The 20,951-nt window shown below is 42.4% G+C and overlaps 1 protein-coding gene across 1 annotated transcript in view; it reads left to right on the top strand.

The window, feature by feature from the left end:
• ipo11 (importin 11) overlaps positions 1-20,951 on the top strand; it is an 880,228-nt gene that overhangs the window by 181,009 nt on the left and 678,268 nt on the right. The window contains exon 8 of the mRNA XM_085965921.1: positions 15,787-15,835. Coding sequence (XP_085822047.1) covers positions 15,787-15,835 — 49 coding nt within the window. The remainder of the gene's footprint in view (positions 1-15,786; positions 15,836-20,951) is intronic.

Genomic DNA, 20,951 nt, shown 5'->3' with positions numbered 1-20,951 from the left:
GGCATCTGTCTTATATGCTTTTGGTTTATGGTTCTCTTCATGCCGAATGCTGGGGGAAGGATCTACAAGAAATGAAACGAGCCTAAATATAAACGAAACAGCAAAGGAGAGCATAGGACAGACTAAACTAAAAGAGGACATAATTGGCCAGGGAATAAATAGAGTTAAAGAACAGGAGTGTAAAAAAGATGGTTAAAAATAAAGTGAGAGGAATTGGTATTAAAAATGAGTTAAACTGTCTGTACAGTAATGCACACCGCGTCCGTAATAAAACCAGGGAACAGAAGGCAATAATACGTTGCGAGAAACCAGATATAGTAGTGATTACTGAGACATGGCTACAGAAAAATCAGGACTGGGAATTAAACATTGCAGGGTATAACATATTTAGAAAAGATGGAAAAGGAAAAAGGGGAGGTGGAGGCGCTGTACTTATTAGAGATAACAATGGCAGTAGAAAAAAGTGACAAATAGAATCCATGTGGACAGAGATAAAACATAACAAAGGATCAATCACACTAATAGACCGCCTAATAGTGGAAGTGAGGTGGTGTAAGCAAATTGGGGAAATTAGTAACAAACATAGAATAATAATCATGTGGGATTTTAACTACTCCAAAATTAATTGTCCAGAAGGGGTGGGTAAAGGGGATAAGGGAATGGAGTTCCTACAATGTGTACAGAACTCCTTTCTAACCCAGTGTGGTAAACCACTGTATATGTGTATGTGTATTCCACTAGGTACAGGTCTGGACATGCCTCGGCTGACTCCTCCCACTATTCCAGGTATATAAGTGACTACCTCCCAGTCCCTTAGTATTCTGGACGGGTCGACCACTCGAGACAGGACCTTCATTCTTTAGTTAATAAAAGCCTGGTTGTTACTCGCTTAACCTCAGTCTTTTGAGTAATTGATGGCGCATCACCCAGTATGTAAGAAGCCCAACAAGGGAGGATTTGTTATGGGATCTAGTAATGGGGAATGAACCAGAGCAGATAATAGAAATAAAAGTAGGGGCACATCTAGGCAATAGTGACCATAATATAACATAAGATAATAATTGAGAAGGACATAAGTATGACAAAGACCAGGGTAATAGATTGGACAAAAGCTGGTTTTTGAGGGGCTGAGAGTAGAACTTGGTAAAATAAAATGGACAACAATATTGGCAAACAATGATGTAGAATAGCAATGGGAACCATTGAAAATGGTGTTCAACAGAGTCTAGGAAAAATATATTCCACTAAAAAACAGGAACAAACTAAATACTAATGAGACACTATGGATGAATAAATACATAAGGGAAAAATTGAAAGAGGTGTACACTAAGTACATGGACAGCAGTTGAGAGCATAACGAGGGAGAATACGAAGAGATTAGGCGAGAAGTCAAAAAAAAAATTAGGAAGGAAAAGAGCAACTATGAAATTAAATTATCAAGGGACATAAAAACAAAACAATAAAATGGGGGGATGGTGGGGATGTGAGGTATTACATTTTGGTAAAAAAAAGAGGTCACATGTTACTTGAAAAATAAGAATCGAAATGGGGTGGAGGAGCAAAGGGATCTGGGAGTACAAATACACAAATTACTAAAAGTAGTGACACAGTTTAATATGGCCATAAAAAGCAAGCCAAGCACTAGGGTTTTATTCCTAGAGGAATAGAATTGAAAAGTAGAGAAGTTATGCTAAACATATATTGAACTTTGCTTAGACCGCACTTGGAGTACTGCGTACAGTTCTGGTCGTCATATTATAAAAAGGATATAGAGGCACTGGAGAGGCTGCAACAAAGATTTACAAGGATGATACCAGAGCTGCGAGGTTATACCTATCAGGAAAGGATGAACCGGCTGGGTCCCTTTTCTCTTGAAAAGAAAAGGCTGAGGGGTGACCTAATAGAGGTCTTTAAAAATTATGAAAGGTTTTAATAGAGTAGACACACTTGTGGGAAGAGCTAAACTGGAGGCCATCAATCAATATAAGATAGTCACCAAGAAATCAAATGGGGAATTCAGAAGAAACTTCTTTACCCAGAGAGTGGTGAGAATGTGGAACTCGCTACCACAGGGAGTAGTTGAGACGAATAGTATAGATGCGTTTAAGGAGAAGCTAGATAAGCATATGAGGGGGAAGGGAATAGAGGGTTATGCTGTTATTTAGATGAGGAAGGATGGGAGGAGGCTCGAGTGGAGCATAAATGCCAGCGCGGACTGGTTGGTCCGAATGTCCTGTTTCTGTGCTGTATGTTCTATGTAACCCTTACGTCAGAAGAATGTTTTACAACTACCCATTTGTTTCAAATAGTTTATCAAACAGAGATGAGATGCCACATACCCTTTTCATATCAGACTGTTGCTACTTATTTATCGTTCGTCCCCCCCGCCCCAAACCATCCTCTGATGTATGTACTCATGGCACCCTTTGCTGTGATGAAAGCCTGTCTTTAAAAAGTTTTTCTTATCAGCAGTATTGAGAAGGACTTTTGAGAACACGACAGGGAAAAGACAGGCTTTTTCAATAACGTGATTTAGACAAATCCTTTCCATATTATTGTTTTTGTTTAAATAGAGACAAAACTATGTAAAAACATAGTGATATTCTTACACTGTCAAATCCATTGAACATTTTAAACACCTCGCTCAGATCACTCCTCATTACCCTATACTGAAGGGAATACAAGTCAAGTTGATGTATCCTGGGCTCATAATTCAACGCTCTAAGCCTGGATAGAGAACTGGTTGGCGGACAGAAAGCAAAGAGTTGGAATAAACGGATCGTTTTCCGAGTGGCAGGCAGTGACTAGTGGGGTACCGCAAGGATCGGTCCTAGGACCCCAGCTGTTCACAATATATATTAATGATCTGGACGAGGGAATTGGATGTAATATCTCCAAATTTGCAGACGACACAAAGCTGGGTGGGAGGGTAAGCTGTGAGGAGGATGTCGTGAAACTCCAGTACGATTTGGACAGGTTGGGTGACTGGGCAGAAACATGGCAAATGCACTATAATGTGGATAAATGTGAGGTTATCCACTTTGGTGGCAAAAACAGGAAGGCAGATTATTATTTGAATGGCAATAGATTGAGAGAAGGGGAAGTGCAAAGAGACCTGGGTGGTGTTGTGCACTAGTCGCTGAAGGTAAGCATGCAGGTGCAGCAGGCGGTTAAGAAGGCAAATGGTATGTTGGCCTTCGTAGCAAGAGGGTTCGAGTACAGGAACAAGGATGTCTTGCTACAGTTGTACAGGGCCTTGGTGAGACCGCACCTTGAGTATTGTGTGCAGTTTTGGTCACCTTACCTGAGGAAGGACGTTCTTACCATGGAGGGAGTGCAGCGAAGATTCACCAGGCTGATACCTGGGATGGCAGGAATGACGTATGAGGAGAGATTGTGTTGATTGGGCTTATACTCACTGGAGTTTAGAAGACTGAGAGGGGATCTCATCGAAGCCTATAAAATTCTGTCAGGTCTGGACAGACTAGATGCAGGAAGGATGTTTCTGATGGCCGGGGAGTCCAGAACCAGGGGTCATAGTCTAAGGATAAGGGGTAAGCCATTTAGGACTGAAATGAGGAGGAATTTCTTCACCCAGAGAGTGGTGAACCTGTGGAATTCTCTGCCACAGAGGGCGGTGGAGGCCAGTTCATTAATTAAATATATTCAAGAAAGAGTTGGATATATTGCTTGAGGCTAAAGGGATATGGGGAGAAGGCAGGGACAGGGTACTGAAATTAGATGATCAGCCATGATCTCATTGAATGGCGGAGCAGGCTCGAAGGGCCGAATGGCCTACTCCTGCTCCTATCTTCTATGTTTCTATGGTATCCGGTGAATCTGCGCTGCACCCCTTCCAAGGCCAATATATCTTGAGGTTTAGTGCCCAAAACTGAACAATTAGATGGGGTCTGACCAAGGCTCTGTACAACTGAAACATAGCTTCCTCCTGTTTGTATTTCAGCCCCCGTGAGATAAAGGCCAACATTCCCATTGGCCTTTTTGATTGCTTTTTGTAGCTGTCTACTGGTTTTTAATGATTTTTGAACTTGGACTCTCAAATCTCTTCGCTCCTCCACAGTTCGTAGTTTCTCACCATTTACAAAATACTCCGATTTATCTTTCTTGGGTCCAAAGTGGAAGAGCTCACACTTGCCCACGTTGAACTCCATTTGTCATAGTTTTGCCCACTCACTTAATCTGTATATTTCATGGGCTCTAAGCACTTTGGGACATCTTGAAGTCATTAAAGGTGCTATATAAATTCAGGTTCTTTCTGTTAAACACATTCTGTGAATGCCCATTGTTGCATTGGCAAAAAATCCTGGTGTATTTACGTTTTCCCTTCTCCCATTCTGCTTGGACCCTGCCTCCTTTGTACATTCCTTTCATGATATCTTTAGAACATTGCTGCCCCTGTATGACTCCACTCAATTATGCAAAACAAGTTAGAGAGCTCCAGCTATCTAAACAACATTTTAGTCCTCAAGTGCTAGTTACTAAATTTCTGTTACCACAAAATTGTGTGGATACATTGCTTTTACTAAATAATATAGGGTCTGTTCTTATAGGTTTGCACTTGCATTCAAAGTCTTCAGTATAGAAAAATTAAACAATTTGTGTCTCTGTACTTAATATACAGTTCAGTGTTTTGAGTGATAGATGGGAAGGTTGTGGCTGATCTATCTGAATGTTAAGTCCACCAAGTTTACTAATATACAACAAGCTTTTCAGTTTGCATATTTTCAGTGGTGGCTGGGTTTTTTGGGTCAATTTTCTCCCCATCTCTCCTGAAACACTGGTTGTTGCTGGGATATGTTCCTAATTTTCAGTAGATTCTTGGTACCTCAATACAGGTGGATATTGCTGATATGGGAGCCTAGATATTGAGTATTGGTAGTTGATTATGGAGGATATTACAACTAATTATCCAGCCCTTAGCTGATGCACACACTTTCCAGCAGTATAAATATCAGAGATGAAGCCCTAGCTGATTTTTCTGTTTCCTTTGTCTAAGCTGGGGCACTGAGGCCAATTGGAGTCTCTCAATTGTTTCCCCAGCTAAGATCAGTTAATTCATCACAAACCAGGAATTGAACCCGAAACTTTACTAGTCTGTATGGATCAGCATTGCGCTGGCTATTGAAGTTGTCCACTAAGTCAGTGAGGAAGCAGCTTTCATTATCCCACCTTACAGCTGTCAGTAGGGTATTCCCTGAATGTAGTTTTAACTGCATGGGGAACATCCTAATGTCAAAAAACGTTTACCTTCATTTGATTTATGTATGTGCATTTATTCTGTTTGATTTTTTAATATATATATAAAGGCAACTTAAATTTTATTAAATGTTTTCTTGTATGAGCTGCTTATACATTGCATCTTTGTCTCCTTCCCTCAGGTGGAGCCTCCCATTATGTTTGCTCTTGGTGAAGGCTTGCTGAGTATTGGCAAAAATTGCAGTGGCAGGCAGGCTTGATTCAGTTTGAGATCCTGGAGCAACTTCAGGATCTCTGAGATTGTAGTGGCCTGAAAATTGCGTTTGGAGGCTTGCTGCCGGCGTATGCCTCCGGACCGGAAAAAAAATACAAATTTACTTGGGTGTCTCCGGAGCTTCGGACTCTTCCGGTTCTGGGCCTTCATAAAGGCCCACGATCTCAGGGGAGCATGCAGTTTGCGAGCGTACCTGAGATCACGTGGGCCAGGCCAACCAGTCATAAAGGGGGATTCCTATGATGCTTATGGTGATTCCATTTATGTACGGCATCTCCATAAGCATAATAGAAATCCTCAAATAAATAAAATTTCACACCACTTAAATAAAATTAAATTATCGCATTCAAAAATTAATTAAAAGATCCTTTTAAAATAAAAATTTAATTAAAACATAGAAACATAGAAGCAGGAGTAGGCCATTCGGCCCCTCGAGCCTGCTCCGCCATTCAATGAGATCATGGCTGATCATCCAAATTCAGTAGCCTGTCCCTGCCTTCTCCCCATATCCCTTGATCCCTTTAGCCTTAAGAAATATATCCAACTCCTTGAATATATTTAATGAACTGGCCTCCACCGCCCTCTGTGGCAGAGAATTCCACAGGTTCACCACACTCTGGGTGAAGAAATTCCTCCTCATTTTAGTCCTAAATGGCTTACCCCTTATCCTTAGACTATGACCCCTGGTTCTGGACTCCCCGGCCATCGGGAACATCGTTCCTGCATCTAGTCTGTCCAGGCCTGACAGAATTTTATAGGTTTCGATGAGATCCCCCCTCAATCTTCTAAACTCCAGTGAGTATACGCCCAATCGACACAATCTCTCCTCATAAGTCATTCCTGCTATCCCAGGTATCAGCCTGGTGAATCTTCGCTGCACTCCTTCCATGGCAAGAACGTCCTTCCTCAGATAAGGCGACCAAAACTGCACACAATACTCAAGGTGTGGCCTCACCAAGGCCCTGTACAACTGCAGCAAGACATCCTTGTTCCTGTACTCGAACCCTCGTGCTACGAAGGCCAACATATCATTTGCCGCCTTAACCGCCTGCTGCACCTGCATGCTTACCTTCAGCGACTAGTGCACAAGAACACCCAAGTCTCTCCACTTCCCCTTCTCCCAATCTATTGCCATTCAAATAAGTCTGCCTTGCTGTTTTTGCCACCAAAGTGGATAACCTCACATTTATCCACATTATAGTGCATTTGCCATGTTTCTGCCCAATCACCCAACCTGTCCAAATCGTACTGGAGTTTCACAACATCCTCCTCACAGCATACCCTCCCACCCAGCTTTGTTACGTCTGCAAATTTGGAGATATATTACATCCAATTCCCTTGTCCAGATCATTAATAAATACTGTGAACAGCTGGGGTCCTAGGACCGATCCTTGCGGTACCCCACTAGTCACTGCCTGCCACTCGGAAAACGACCCGTTTATTCCAACTCTCTGCTTTCTATCCGCCAACCAGTTCTCTATCCAAGTCAATACCTTGCCCCCAATCCCATGTGCCTTAATTTTGCAGGCTAATCTCTTATGCGGGACCTTATCGAAAGCCTGCTGAAAGTCCAAATACACCACATCCACCGGTTCTCCCATATCTATTTTACCAGTTACATCCTCAAAAATTCCAGTAGATTAGTCAAGCATGATTTACCTTTTGTAAATCCATGTTGGCTTTGTCGGATCCTGTCACTGCTTTCCAAGTGTTCTGCTATTACATCTTTTATAATGGACTCTAGCATTCTCCCCACTACCGATGTCAGGCTTACTGGTCTATAATTCCCCGCTTTTTCTCTACCACCTTTTTTGAATAGTGGGGTAACCTTAGCTACCGTCCAATCCATGGGTACTGTTCGAGAATCTATCGAGTTCTGAAAGATGACCAGCAATGCATCTACTATTTCTAGGGCCACTTCCTTAAGTACCCTAGGATGTAGATTATCAGGCCCTGGGGATTTATTGGCCTTCAGTCCCATCAATTTTCCTAACACCATTTCCCTACAAATACTGATTTCTTTCAGTTCCACCCTTTCATCAGACCCTATGTTCCCCGGCATCTCTGGAGGTTATTTGTCTCCTCCTTTGTGATGACAGAACCAAAATATGTATTTAGTTGGTCTGCCATTTCTTTGTTCCCCATTATAAATTCCCCTGATTCTGACTGCAAGGGACCTACGCTTGACTTCACCAATCTTTTTCTCTTCACATATCTATAAAAGCTTTTACAGTCAGTTTTTTATGTTCCCTGCAAGTTTACTCTCATATTCTATTTTCCCCTTCTTAATTAATCCCTTTGTCCTCCTTTGTTGAATCCTAAACTGCTCCCAATCTTCAGGATTATTGTTTTTTCTGGCCATTTTATATGTCCTCTCCTTGGATCTTATGCTATCCCTAATTTCCGTTGTTAACCACGGTTGAGTCACCTTTTTTGTTTTATTTTTATGCCAAACTGGGATGAACAAATTCTGTAGTTCATCCATTCGGTCTTTGAATGTTTGCCATTGCCTATCCACCGTCAACCCTTTGAGTGACATTCCCCAATCAATCCTACCCAACTTGCTCCTCAGACCATCGTAGTTTCCTTTATTTAAATTTAAGACCCTAGTCTCTGAGTCAACTACTTCATTCTCCATCTTAATGAAGAATTCGATCATATGATCGCTCCGACCCAAGGGGCCTCGTACAACAAGATTGCTAATTAATCCTTTGTCGTTACATAATACCCAGTCTAAGATGGCCTGATCTCTGGTTGGTCCCTCGACATATTGTTCCAGGAAGCTATCCCCGAAACACTCCAGGAATTCCTCCTCCACAGTATTGTTATTAATTTGGTTAGCCCAATCTATATGTAGATTAAAGTCACCCATGATGACTGCTGTGCCCTTATTGCACACTTCTTTAATTTCCCTTTTAATGCCATCCCCAACCTCTGCCTAACTGTTTGGAAGTCTATATACCACTCCCACTAATGTTTTCTGCCCCTTAGTATTTCTCAATTCTACCCATACAGATTCCACATCATCAGAGCTAATATCCTTCCTTACAATTGTGTTAATCCCTTCTTTAACCAGTAATGCTACCCCACCTCCCTTTCCTTTTTGCCTATCTTTCCTGAATATCGAATACCCCTGGATGTTGAGTTCCAAGCCGTGGCCATCCTTGAGCCATGTTTCCGTAATCCCAACCAAATCATATTCGTTTACCTCTATTTGCGCATCCAATTCATCCACCTTATTACGAATGCTCCTCGCATTAAGACACAAAGCCTTCAGGCTTGTTTTTTTAATGTTCTTAGACCTATTAGAATTATTATTTACTGTGGCCACGTTTGATTTAAACCGTTGATTTCTCTGACTGCCACTTTTGTTTTTCTCCTTCCTATCTTTTGCTTTTATCCTTGTTTCCCTTTCCTCTGTCTCCCTGCTCAAGTTCCCAACCCCCTGCCATTTTAGTTTAAACCCTCCCCCAGAGCACTAGCAAACACTCCCCCCTAGGACATCGGTTCCAGCCCTGCCCAGGTGCAAACTGTCTGGTTTGAACTGGTCCCACCTCCCCCAGAACCGGTTCCAATGTCCCAGGAACTTGAATCCCTCCCTGTTGCACCATTCCTCTAGCCACATATTCATCTGAAATATGCTTCTATTTCTACTCTGACTTGCACGTGGCACTGGTAGCAATCCTGAGATTACTACCTTTGAGGTCCTATTTTTTAATTTACCTCCTAACTCCCTATATTCCGCTTTTAGGACCTCATCCTGTTTTTTCCTATATCGTTGGCGCCTATATGCACCACGACAACTGGCTGTTCACCCTCCCCTTCCAAGATGTTCTGCAGCCGCTCTGAGACATCCTTGACCCTTGCACCAGGGAGGCAACACTCCATCCTGGAGTCTCGTTTGCGACCGCAGAAACGCCTATCTATTCCCCTTACAATAGAATCCCCTATTACTATAGCTCTACCCCTCTTTTTCCTCCCATGCTGTGCAGCAGAGCCACCCCTGGTGCCAGGAAGTTGGCTGCTGCTGCTGTCCTCTGATAAGCCATCGCCCCCCAACAGCACTCAAAGTGGTATCTGTTTGAGAGGGGGATGACCACAGGGGACCCCTGCACTACCTGCCTGCGCCTAGTACTCTGCCTGTTGGTCACCGATTCCCTTTCTTCCTGCCCAACCTCTACCTGTGGTGTGTTCAACTCTGTAAACGTGCTATTCACGACGTCCCGAGCATTGTGAACGCTCCAGTATGCATCCAATCGCAGCTCCAGCGCTGCAATGCGGTCTGTCAGTAGCTGCAGCTGGATGCACTTCCTGCACATGATGTTGTCAGGGACACAGGAAGTGTCCCTGAGTTCCCACATATCGCAGGAGGAGCATACCACGTGGCCGGGCTGTCCTGCCATGACCTACGCTTTAATTGAATTGAAATTAAATCTATCAATCCCACTAATTACTAAAAGCGGGCCAAAATTTACCTAAACTAATTTTAAAAGTATGTGTATGTTTAAATCATTAAAAAAAAACGTAGTTTAACATTTATTTTAACCCTTACGCTGGTAAAAGAAGGCCTTGCAGCTGCTTTTACCAGGCATAATGGTTTCGTGGGCATTTGCCGGGCAGCAGTTGGGCAAATAGCCCAACTCTGCGTCAGTGAAAGTGATTTTGTAGCGGATGTGGTGGATTTGACCAAGTGATACTTGACGGATCACAAGTTCCGGGTTTTCATGCATGCGCAGCGCATGCGGAAACCCGGAACTTGCAGGGCCATTCTGAAGGTCCACCGTAAAATCTGGGCCAATGTTTTTCTTCAAAATGTGCTTCCAAGAAAATGACACTTCAACCATAATTGTTTTGCATTTTCATTGATGCATGTAAGCTAGAAACATATTTAATGTAGTTGGTGTCTTAAATATCTTATTTGGCATACATAAGTACCAAGAGTTAAGATATACAGCAAATTTGACAATCATTTTCTTGAGAGACTTGCAAAGTTTTATCATGGGCAATATTTGAGGGACAATTTGTTTGCATGTCTCAAAACATTCAGAAACACACTGAAGAACTAGTGTTTTGGAAATAACAATTTAACCATTATTTGATATTTTCTTTTCATCATTCTTCGGGATGGAGGGTGTGGATGTTTCTGCTGGTGAATGGGGTGCCGATGAAGCAGACTGCTTTGTCCGGGATGGTTTTAAACTTGTTGAGTGTTTTGCAATTGGATGTTGAAGGCAAGGCCCATCCTTAGTTGCCCTTGATATGTTGATGGTGAGCTGCTTTCTTGAACTGCTGCAATCCATGTGGTAGAGATACTCCCACATTGCTGTTAGGCAGGGAGTTTCAGGATTTTGATCCAGAGACAATGAAGAAACAGCAATATATGTCCTGGTCAGGATGGTGTGTGACTTAGAAGTGGTGATGTTCCCATGCACCTGATGCCCTTGTACTTTTAGGTGGTGCAGGATGCAGGTTTGGGAGGTCCTGCCGAAGAAACAATGTCTATTTGCTGCAGTTCCTTCTTTAGATATTACACACTGCAGCGAAGGCGTGCCAGTGGTGGAGGTCGTGGATGTTTCTGCTGTTGAATGGGGTGCCAATCAAGCAGACTGCTTTGTCCTGGATGGTTTTAAGCTTGTTGAGTGTTTTTGCAGTTGCACCCATCCAGGCAAGTGGAGAGTATTCTCTCTCACTCCTGACTTGTGCCTTGCAGGTAGTGGAAATACTTTGCAGAGACAGGAGGTGAACCACTCGCCGTAGAATGCCTAGCCTCTGACCTGCTCTAGTAGCCATAGCATTTATGTGGCTGTTCCAGTTGAATTCCTGGTCAATGGTGACCCTCAGGATGTCGATAGTGGGGGATTCTGTAACAATAATGCCATGGGGAGGTCATTAGGCTCTCTTGCTGGAGATAGTCATCGCCTGGCACTTGTTTGGCGCAAATGTTACTTGCCAATTATTGGCCTCTAACTACCATAACAGCTTCCTTTGTGCCAGGTATTGCTCCAGCCACTGGACGGTATTCCCCCTGATCTCTATTGACTTCAGTTTTACTAGGGCTCCTTGGTGTCAGATTTGGTCAAATTATGCCTTGGTATCAAGGACAGTCACTCTCCCGTCATCTCACCGAAGGGTCAGTAACCAAGAAAGTTAATTCCCTAGAGTTGATGTGGCTCATTTGTCTGGTACCAAGTAGTGGAACTGGATTGGCATGTCTGTATTGCTGTAAATTCCTCAAGTTTTACAGAAAAGCTCGAGGAATTTTATTGTATTGATATATTTCCTTCCTCTGAATCAATGTTTGGACTACTAAAAGGCCTGAAAGCTCTAGTCATAAATTTGTGGTCGGAGATGGCTGGACAGGGGAAGAATCATTCAATATTATCAAACTAGGTTAGATAGGTGCTTAAAGGAAAGGGTAAATAAACAGATATGGGAACAGGGTGGGCACATGGTATTAGGACTACTGTTCCTGGGGAGTCTAAACATCAACATGGACTGGGTGGGTCAGACGACTTGTTTCACCACTGTAATTTCTATTTAATTGCACTGCATGGTCATAGCATCATACCTGAAACTACAACCCTCAGAGTCATCACATATCAGTAGCACAAAAAATGATTGCTCAAATTAAGCACTTAGGTTGCTGATCAAATACCCAATTGACTAAAAGTGAATTAATTTTAAGTACCAGAAAACATCAATGAGGAACAAGTAACCAGCCGAAATCCCATGCGCCCCACCCTGTTCCCATATCTCGTTATTCCCTCTTTCCTTCAAACACCGATCTAACCTTTTCCTTAAATTATATCGATTCATCATTACATCTCGATTTTTATATTCTATAGGTCTTGCCATAAAACCCAGCACAGTATTATGTTAGCTTTTTATGGCCTTATCCACTTTAGGTGCACCTTTTATTGTCATGTGAACCTAAACCCACAAATCTCTTTGATCTTCCACATGGGAGTGTACTATAGGCCCCCAAACAGTCAGGGGGAGATAGAGGAACAGATATGTAGGCAAATCTCAGAGAAGTGCGAAAATAATAGGGTAATAATAGTGGGGGATTTCAACTTCCCCAATATAAATTGGGATAGTCAGAGTGTGAAAGGCTTAGAGGGTGCAGAACTCTTAAAGTGCATCCAGGAGAGCTTTTTGAGCCAACATGTAGAAAGTCCTACAAGAGAGGGGGCGGTACTGGACCTAATTCTAGGGAATGTAGCCGGGCAAGTGGTGGAAGTGTCAGTAGGAGAGCATTTTGGCGACAGTGACCATAATTCGGTGAGATTTAAGGTGGTCATGGAAAAAGACAAAGACGGCCCGGAAATAAGGGTTCTAAATTGGGGGAAGGCCGATTTTAATATGATAAGGCAGGATCTGGCAAAAGTGGACTGGGAGCAGCTACTTTATAGGAAAATCCACATCAAAACAGTGGGAGACTTTCAGAAGGGAAATAGAGAGAGTACAACGCCAACATGTTCCCGTAAAGGTCAAGGGTGGGACCAACAAGCAAAGGGAACCTTGGATGACAAGGGATATACAAAAATGCATTAGGAAAAAAAGGGGGGCTTTTGGCAGTTACAAAAGACTTAAGACGGAGGAAGCCCTAGAGGAGTATAAAAAGTGCAGGGGCATACTTAAAAAAGAAATTAGGAGAGCGAGGAGGGGCCATGAAATAACACTGGCGAGCAAAATAAAGGAAAATCCTAAGATGTTTTATAAGTATATTAAGGGCAAGAGGATAACCAGGGAAAGGGTAGGGCCCATTAGGGACCAAAGTGGCAATCTGTGTGTAGAGCCAGATGATGTAGGCGGGGTTTTAAATGAATTTTTTGCATCTGTGTTCACTATGGAGAAAGACGATGTAGACCTAGAAATCGGGCAAGGGGACTGTGATATACTTGAACATATTAGCATCGAGAGGGAAGAGGCACTAGAGGTTTTAGCAGGCCAAAAAGTGGATAAATACCCAGGCCCGGACGAGATGTATCCCAGGCTGCTGCGTGAGGCAAAGGAGGAGATTGCAGGGGCTCTGACACAAATTTTCAGAACCTCTCTGGCCACAGGGGATGTACCAGAGGACTGGAGAACAGCTAACGTAGTACCATTATTCAAGAAGGGTAGCAGGGATAAACCAGGAAATTACAGGCCAGTGAGCCTAACATCTGTGGTAGGGAAATTATTGGAAAAGATTCTGAGGGACAAAATTAGTCTCCACTTGGAGAGGCAAGGATTAATCGGGGATAGTCAGCATGGCTTTGTCAAGGGTAAATCATGTCTGACCAATCTGATTGAATTTTTCGAGGGGGTGACTAGGGGGGTGGATGAGGGAAATGCTGTGGATGTGGTATACATGGACTTCAGTAAGGCTTTTGACAAAGTCCCGCATAGGAGACTGGTCAAGAAGGTAAGAGCCCATGGGATCCAGGGTGCCTTGGCACGTTGGATCCTAAACTGGCTGAGTGGGAGGAGGCAGAGGGTGATGGTCGAAGGTTGCTTTTGTGACTGGAAGCCTGTGTCCAGTGGGGTACCTCAGGGATCGGTGCTGGGTCCCTTGCTGTTTGTGATCTACATAAATGATTTGGATGAGAATGTAAAAGGTATGATCAGTAAGTTCGCAGATGACACGAAAATTGGTGGGGTGGTAAATTGCGAGGAGGAAAGCCTCAGGCTACAGGACGATATAAACGGGTTGGTCAGATGGGCGGAAAAGTGGCAAATGGAATTTAACCCTGAAAAGTGCGAGGTGATGCATTTTGGACGGACAAATAAGGCAAGGGAATACACAATGAGTGGTAGGACCCTAGGAAGTACAGAGGGTCAGAGGGACCTTGGTGTACATGTACATAGATCCCTGAAGGCAGCGGAACAGGTAGATAAGGTGGTTAAAAAGGCATATGGATACTTGCCTTCATTAGCCGAGGCATAGAGTATAAGAGCAGGGAGGTTATGATGGAGCTGTACAAAACGCTGGTAAGGCCACAGCTGGAGTACTGTGTGCAGTTCTGGTCGCCTCACTATAGGAAGGATGTGATTGCATTGGAGAGGGTGCAGAGCAGATTTACCAGGATGTTACCTGGGCTGGAGCGCCTCAGCTATGAAGAAAGACTAAACAGGCTGGGGTTGTTTTCCTTGGAGCAAAGAAGGCTGAGGGGGGACCTGATTGAGGTGTACAAAATGATGAGGGGCATAGATAGGGTAGATAAAGAGGAACTTTTCCCCTTAGTAGGGGGGTCAATAACAAGGGGGCATAGATTCAAGGTAAGGGGCAGGAGGTTTAGAGGGGATTTGAGGAGGAACTTTTTCACCCAGAGGGTGGTTGGAGTCTGGAACTCACTGCCTGAAAGGGTGGTAGAGGCAGGAACCCTCACAACATTCAAGAAGCATTTGGATGAGCACTTGAAATGCCATTGCATACAAGGCTATGGACCAAATGCTGGAAAATGGGATTAGATTGGACAGGGCTTGATGGATGGCGCAGACACGATGGGCCGAAGGGCCTCTTTCTGTGCTGTATAATTCTATGACACTCTTACCTCGCCTCATTCAAAGTTTAATTATTTTCTTTTTTTTAACTGAAATGTACCACTTTACATTTCCTGACATTGAATTCCATCTGCCACTTTTTTGCACCTTCCACCATCTTATCAATATTCGCTTGCAGCCTCCTTCGGTCCTCGGAATAGAGACAAGACACAAGGTTTGTAATATAAATATAGGGCGACATACATCTCACTGAAGTGAATTATTTTTTTTTGATTATGCCTGATTACATGAGAAAATGATTATCATGCCTACTTCCTAATAATTTCTCTTAGCCATAATTCTAAATCTGAAATGTGTTCGACTTCATTAGTCTCTTGGGGTATTCAACAATTTGATATTTGAAAAAATATAATTTAAGGATCTGTGCCCCCAATCCATAAATCCAATAGTTAAGAGTTATTTCCAGTTTTTTTTTTATTAACCTTCACTTATGAATGTATAGTATTGATAGAAGTCTGTAGATTTCATGGAATTTAAAAAAAGTTCTGAACTTTGTAGGTGAAGTTTTCTATTAACGGTCTAATGGACATGGATTTCAGAGTTTTGTTGTGAGAGGATAGTGTTTTTTAAATGCAGTTAAAAGTAAAAGGTTGAAATATTTCAATGTCCTAGTTTCAAAACTGATCACTAATGTGAATAGGATGTGATTTTTTTTTTTTATCCCTGGCCTGTTGAATTATTATTTGTTAGTATTAATTAATGCTGTTTGTCTCTTTCCCCCTCCCACCCCCCACTTGCTTTTTTTTTAGGAATTTCTGAACACAGTTTTTGAGAGATTAAAACAGTTTCTGGAATGTCGTAAGTATATTTATGGTAAACAACAGTAAGATTGAGATTTATTATGTAAAATTTTATTTTGCATGCTACATGGCAGAACCCTCGGAATAAAGACATGCTGATTTAAATACTTATGAAAATTCGAGGCTGTTAACCACAGTTGTGACGGATCTCATTTGTATAAGGATAAATCTTTCATGTATTTCATTATATTAATGTGTGAACATGGACCATCCTGAGTGTGGGACATTGGTATTTTATAATGCAGTTTAAATTCTGCATAAACTTGAACTTAACCGAAACTCTGCTGCTTGTATCCTAACTCGCAACAAGTCCTGTTCACCCATCACCCCCCCGTGCTCGCAGACCTATACTGACTCCCGGTCTGACAATGCCTCGATTTAAAAATTCTAATCCCTGTTTTCATATCCTTCCATGGGTCTCTCCCCATCTTACCTCTGTAACCTCCTACAGCCCTCCAAGTTCTCTGTGCTCCTCCAATTCTGGCCTCTAGCACATCCTCGATTTTAATCGCTCCACCATTGGTGGCCATGCCTTCAGCTGCCTGGGCCCGAGGCTCTGAAATTCCCTCCCTAAATCTCTCTGCCTCTCTACACCTCTCTCCTCCTTTAAGACACTCCTTAAAATCTACCCACCTGTCCTAATATCTCCTATATGGCTCGGTGTTGAATTTTGTTTGATAACGCTCCTATGAAGCGCTTTGGGACATTTTACTATGTTAAATAGGCTATATAAATGAAAGTTGTTGTATTAAATTTTGATCCTTCTACTCTGCAACTGATTCCCTAGAAATGATTATGTTTTGGGGAGAATCTCACTGTTGATTGCGCACAAACTTGAAGCAGAAAAGCTTTAAACTGAGCTGATGGTTTCTGAGGGTGTCAGGTGTTCTTAGTTAGTAATGGTACCTAAAGCAGTTAAGAACATAATATAAGAACCAGAACCATCTCCTGAATCTAACAGAATTAGACACACGAAATAGGAGCAGGATCAGGCTACATGGCCCCTGGGCCCGCTCTGCTACCCACAGGGCCATGACCGATCCGAACCTAGACTCATGTCCAAATTCCTGCCCGCTCCCCGTAACCCTTAATTCCCTTTACTTCTAGGAAACTGTCTATTTCTGTTTTAAATTTATGTAATGATGTAGCTTCTACAGCTTTTTGGGACAGCATATTCCATGGACCTACCACCCTCTGAGTGAAGTAGTTCCTCCTCATCTCAGTTTTGAAAGAGCAGCCCCTTATTCTAAGACTATGCCCCCTAGTTCTAGTTTCACCCATCATCGGGAACATCCTCCCCGCATCCACCCGATCCAACCCCTTCACAATCTTATATGTTTCAATAATCGCCTCTCATTCTTCTGAACTCCAATGAGTAGAGTCCCAATCTACTCAACCTCTCCTCATATGTCCATCCCCTCACCCCCGGGATTAACCGAGTGAACCTTCTTTGTACTGACTCGAGAGCAAGTATGTCCTTTCTTAAGTATGGACACCAAAACTGTACGCAGTATTCCAGGTGCGGTCTCACCAATACCTTGTACAACTGAAGCAATACCTCCCTATTTTTATATTCTATCCCCCGAGCAATGAAAGCCAACATTCCATTGGCCTCCTTAATTACTTGCTGCACCTGCATACTAACCTTTTGAGTTTCGTGCACCAGGACCCCCAGATCCCTTTGTACTTCAGTACTTTCCAGTTTCTTGCCATTAAGATAATAACTTGCTCTACGATTTTTCCTGCCAAAGTGCATAACCTCACACTTTCCAGTATTGTATGCCATCTGCCAAATCTCTGCCCACTTACTTAGCCTGTCTATGTCCCCTTGCAGGTTTTTTATGCCCTCCTCACTCACTACTTTCCCTCCCATCTTAGTATCATCTGCAAACTTTGATATGTTACACTCGGTCCCCTCCTCCAAATCGTTAATATAGATTGTAAAGAGTTGGGGACCCAGCACTGACCCCTGCGGAACACCACTAGTTACTGATTGCCAGTCTGAGAATGAACCATTTATCCCAACTCTCTGCCTTCTGTTAGATAGCCAATCCTCTATCCATGCCAGAATATTACCCCCAATCCCGTGATTTTTTATCTTAAGCAATAATCTTTTGTGTGGCACCTTGTCAAATGCCTTTTGGAAGTCTAAATACACTACGTCCACTGGTTCCCCTTTATCCACCCTATATGTTACTTCCTCAAAGAACTCCAGCAAATTTGTCAAACATGACTCCCCCTTCATAAAACCATGCTGACTTTGTCCTATTAAATTATGATTATCCAAATGTCCTGTTACTGTCTCCTTAATAATGGACTCCAAAATTTTACCTATCACAGATGTTAGGCTAACCGGTCTATAGTTTCCAGCCTTCTGTCTACTGCCCTTTTTAAATAAGGGTGTTACATTAGCAGTTTTCCAGTCTGCTGGGACCTTTGCTGAGTCCAGGGAGTTTTGGAAAATTTTTACCAATGCATCCACAATCCCTACCGCCACTTCCCTCAAGACCCTAGGATGTAAGCCATCAGGTCCAGGTGATTTATCCGCCTTGAGTCCCAATATTTTACCGAGTACCACTTCCTTAGTGATTTTGATCGTGTTTAGCTCCTCCCCCCCCCCCCCCCCCCCCTTCAGCCCCCTGTTTGTCCAGTGTTGGGATATTCTTAGTGTCTTCTACTGTAAAGACTGATGTAAAATATTCATTCAGTGTTTTTGCCATCTCCATATTTCCCACCATTAATTTCCCGGTCTCATCCTCTAAGGGACCAACATTTACTTTAGCCACCCTTTTTCTTTTTATATAACTATAAAAACTCTTACTATCTGTTTTCATATTTTTTGCTAATTTACTTTCATAATCTATCTTCCCTTTCTTAATCGATCTTTTTGTTATTTTTTGCTGTCTTTTAAAGTTTTCCCAATCCTCTATCCTCCCACTAGATTTGGCTACCTTATATGCCCTTGTTTTTAGTCGAATACTGTCCTTAATTTCTTTACTTAGCCACGGATGGCTGTCTTTTCTTTTACACCCTTTTCTTCTCAGTGGAATATATATTTTTTGGAAGTTGTAAAATAACTCCTTAAATGTACACCACTGATCATGTATCGTCTTACCCTTTAATCTATTTTCCCAATCCACTCTACTCAATTCCGCTCTCATACCTTCATAGTCTCCTTTATTCAAGCTTAGCACGCTTGTTTGAGATCCAACCTTCTCACCCTCTAATTGCATATGGAATTCAACCATGTTATGGTCACTCATTCCAAGGGGATCCTTTACTAGGACATTTTTAATTAATCCTGTCTCGTTACACAGGACCAGATCTAAGGTTGCTTGCCCCCTGGTCGGTTCAGTTACATACTGCTCAAGAAACCCATCCCTAATGCACTCAATGAACTCATCCTCAAGGCAGCCCTGCCCAATTTGATTTGTCCAATTAATATGATAGTTAAAATCCCCCATAATTATAGATGTTCCCTTATTACAAGCCTCAACTATTTCCTGATTGATACTCCGTCCAACAGAGTTGCAACCGTTCGGAGGCCTATAGACTACGCCCACTCATGTTTTTTTCCCCTTATTATTCCTTACCTCCACCCAAACTGTTTCATTATCCTGATCTTTTGACCCAATATCATTTCTCTGTATTACAGTGATTCCTTCCTTTATTAACACAGCCACCCCACCTCCCCTTCCTTCCTGCCTGTCCTTCCTGATTGTTAAATAACCTGGTATGTTTAATTCCCAGGCATTGTCACCCTGCAGCCATGTTTCTGTAATGACCACAAGATCATACCCATATGTAGTTATTTGTGCCATTAACTCGTCTATTTTGTTACGAATGCTACGTGCATTCAGATAGAGAACTTTCAAATATGTTTTGTGACACTTAGTTCCTGCTTTTGCCCTTTTTATTACTTTACCTTCTACTCCATACCTTCTGCCCCTTCCTGACACGCTCTGGTTTTTAATTTCCCCACTGCTTCCTAAGTCTATGACCTTCTCTGTTGTCATTTTTATTATTTGCTCTCTAGGAACCTCCCCCCCACTAGTTAGTTTAAATGATCATCTCATGTCTCTCTCCTGCGAGCACCCTGGCCCCGGCTCCCGCACGCGCCCCGGCCCCCGCGCGCACTCTCTTGGGTCCCACTTTCCACACGTTTGGCCCCCCCCCCCCAACCCCCAATTATGTATTGCTGCAACTCCCTCTATCTCCCTGATACATGCCCCCTCTGACTCTCTTAATATCTATCTCTTTACACACTTCTCTCTCAAACTCATGTTACTCTTGCTGTGAAAAATTATAAAACTTAGATGGAGAAAATATTTGTCTTATAGCAGTAACTGTTCATTCAACCAACAAGAAAGAGAATCTTAACTGTAGTGAAGGTGGGCTGTCCACGAATGAAAAATCAATTTTATTCTGGTTTTATGTATATAAGCTTTCTGGCCTTTTCTGAAATTTAGACAGTTTAATTCAGCTGTGAATAATTTAATTATGAATGTTTCGTGAAGAAAAAGAATGAAAATTCTTCTCCGCTGAGTTTTCCAGTCATCTGAAAGAAAGAAATTCAGAATGTCACAACATTAAGAGCAGAAATTCCTATTGCTGCATTTTGGGATATTCTGCCCACGCTTAGATTGTGGCAACTCCTTAAAGTTAAGGCCAAAAAATAAACTTCAAGGTTTGGCTTTTGAGCACGGCTGCGGCTTTTACATAAATGATTAAGGAAGCTACTGAAACTTACCAATAACTTTATAGGTATGTTTGATAGTGTTTTATGAATAAGTAGTTTTTCCAGGTTTTTGTTGAATTTAGAACCTTATTCAGAACATTAGAAGCTTTGTTTATTATGGAAAAAATTTGGTGACTGATAAGTGATTTGATTGGTTCTCTTTGGCCAGCCTTCCCCTCTCCCAGCAAATATTATTTTGTTTATGACCCAATCAGCTACAAAGAATATGTAGCGCATAAATAAATTTGAATTTGATTAACCATGATCCAAAGGCATTACAGTTAGTGTGATGGTGCATGGTACATGAAATCTTTTTAATATGGAATGCTGACTGTCATCATGAGGAAGTCAATGAATGCAGAGGGGCTTCTTCTAA

The sequence above is a fragment of the Somniosus microcephalus genome, chromosome 2 (genome assembly GCF_052327205.1).
Source record: "Somniosus microcephalus isolate GS21.2 chromosome 2, FLI_Smic_1.0, whole genome shotgun sequence".
NCBI lineage: Eukaryota > Metazoa > Chordata > Chondrichthyes > Squaliformes > Somniosidae > Somniosus > Somniosus microcephalus.
This window is presented reverse-complemented; position numbering and strand designations above follow the sequence as displayed.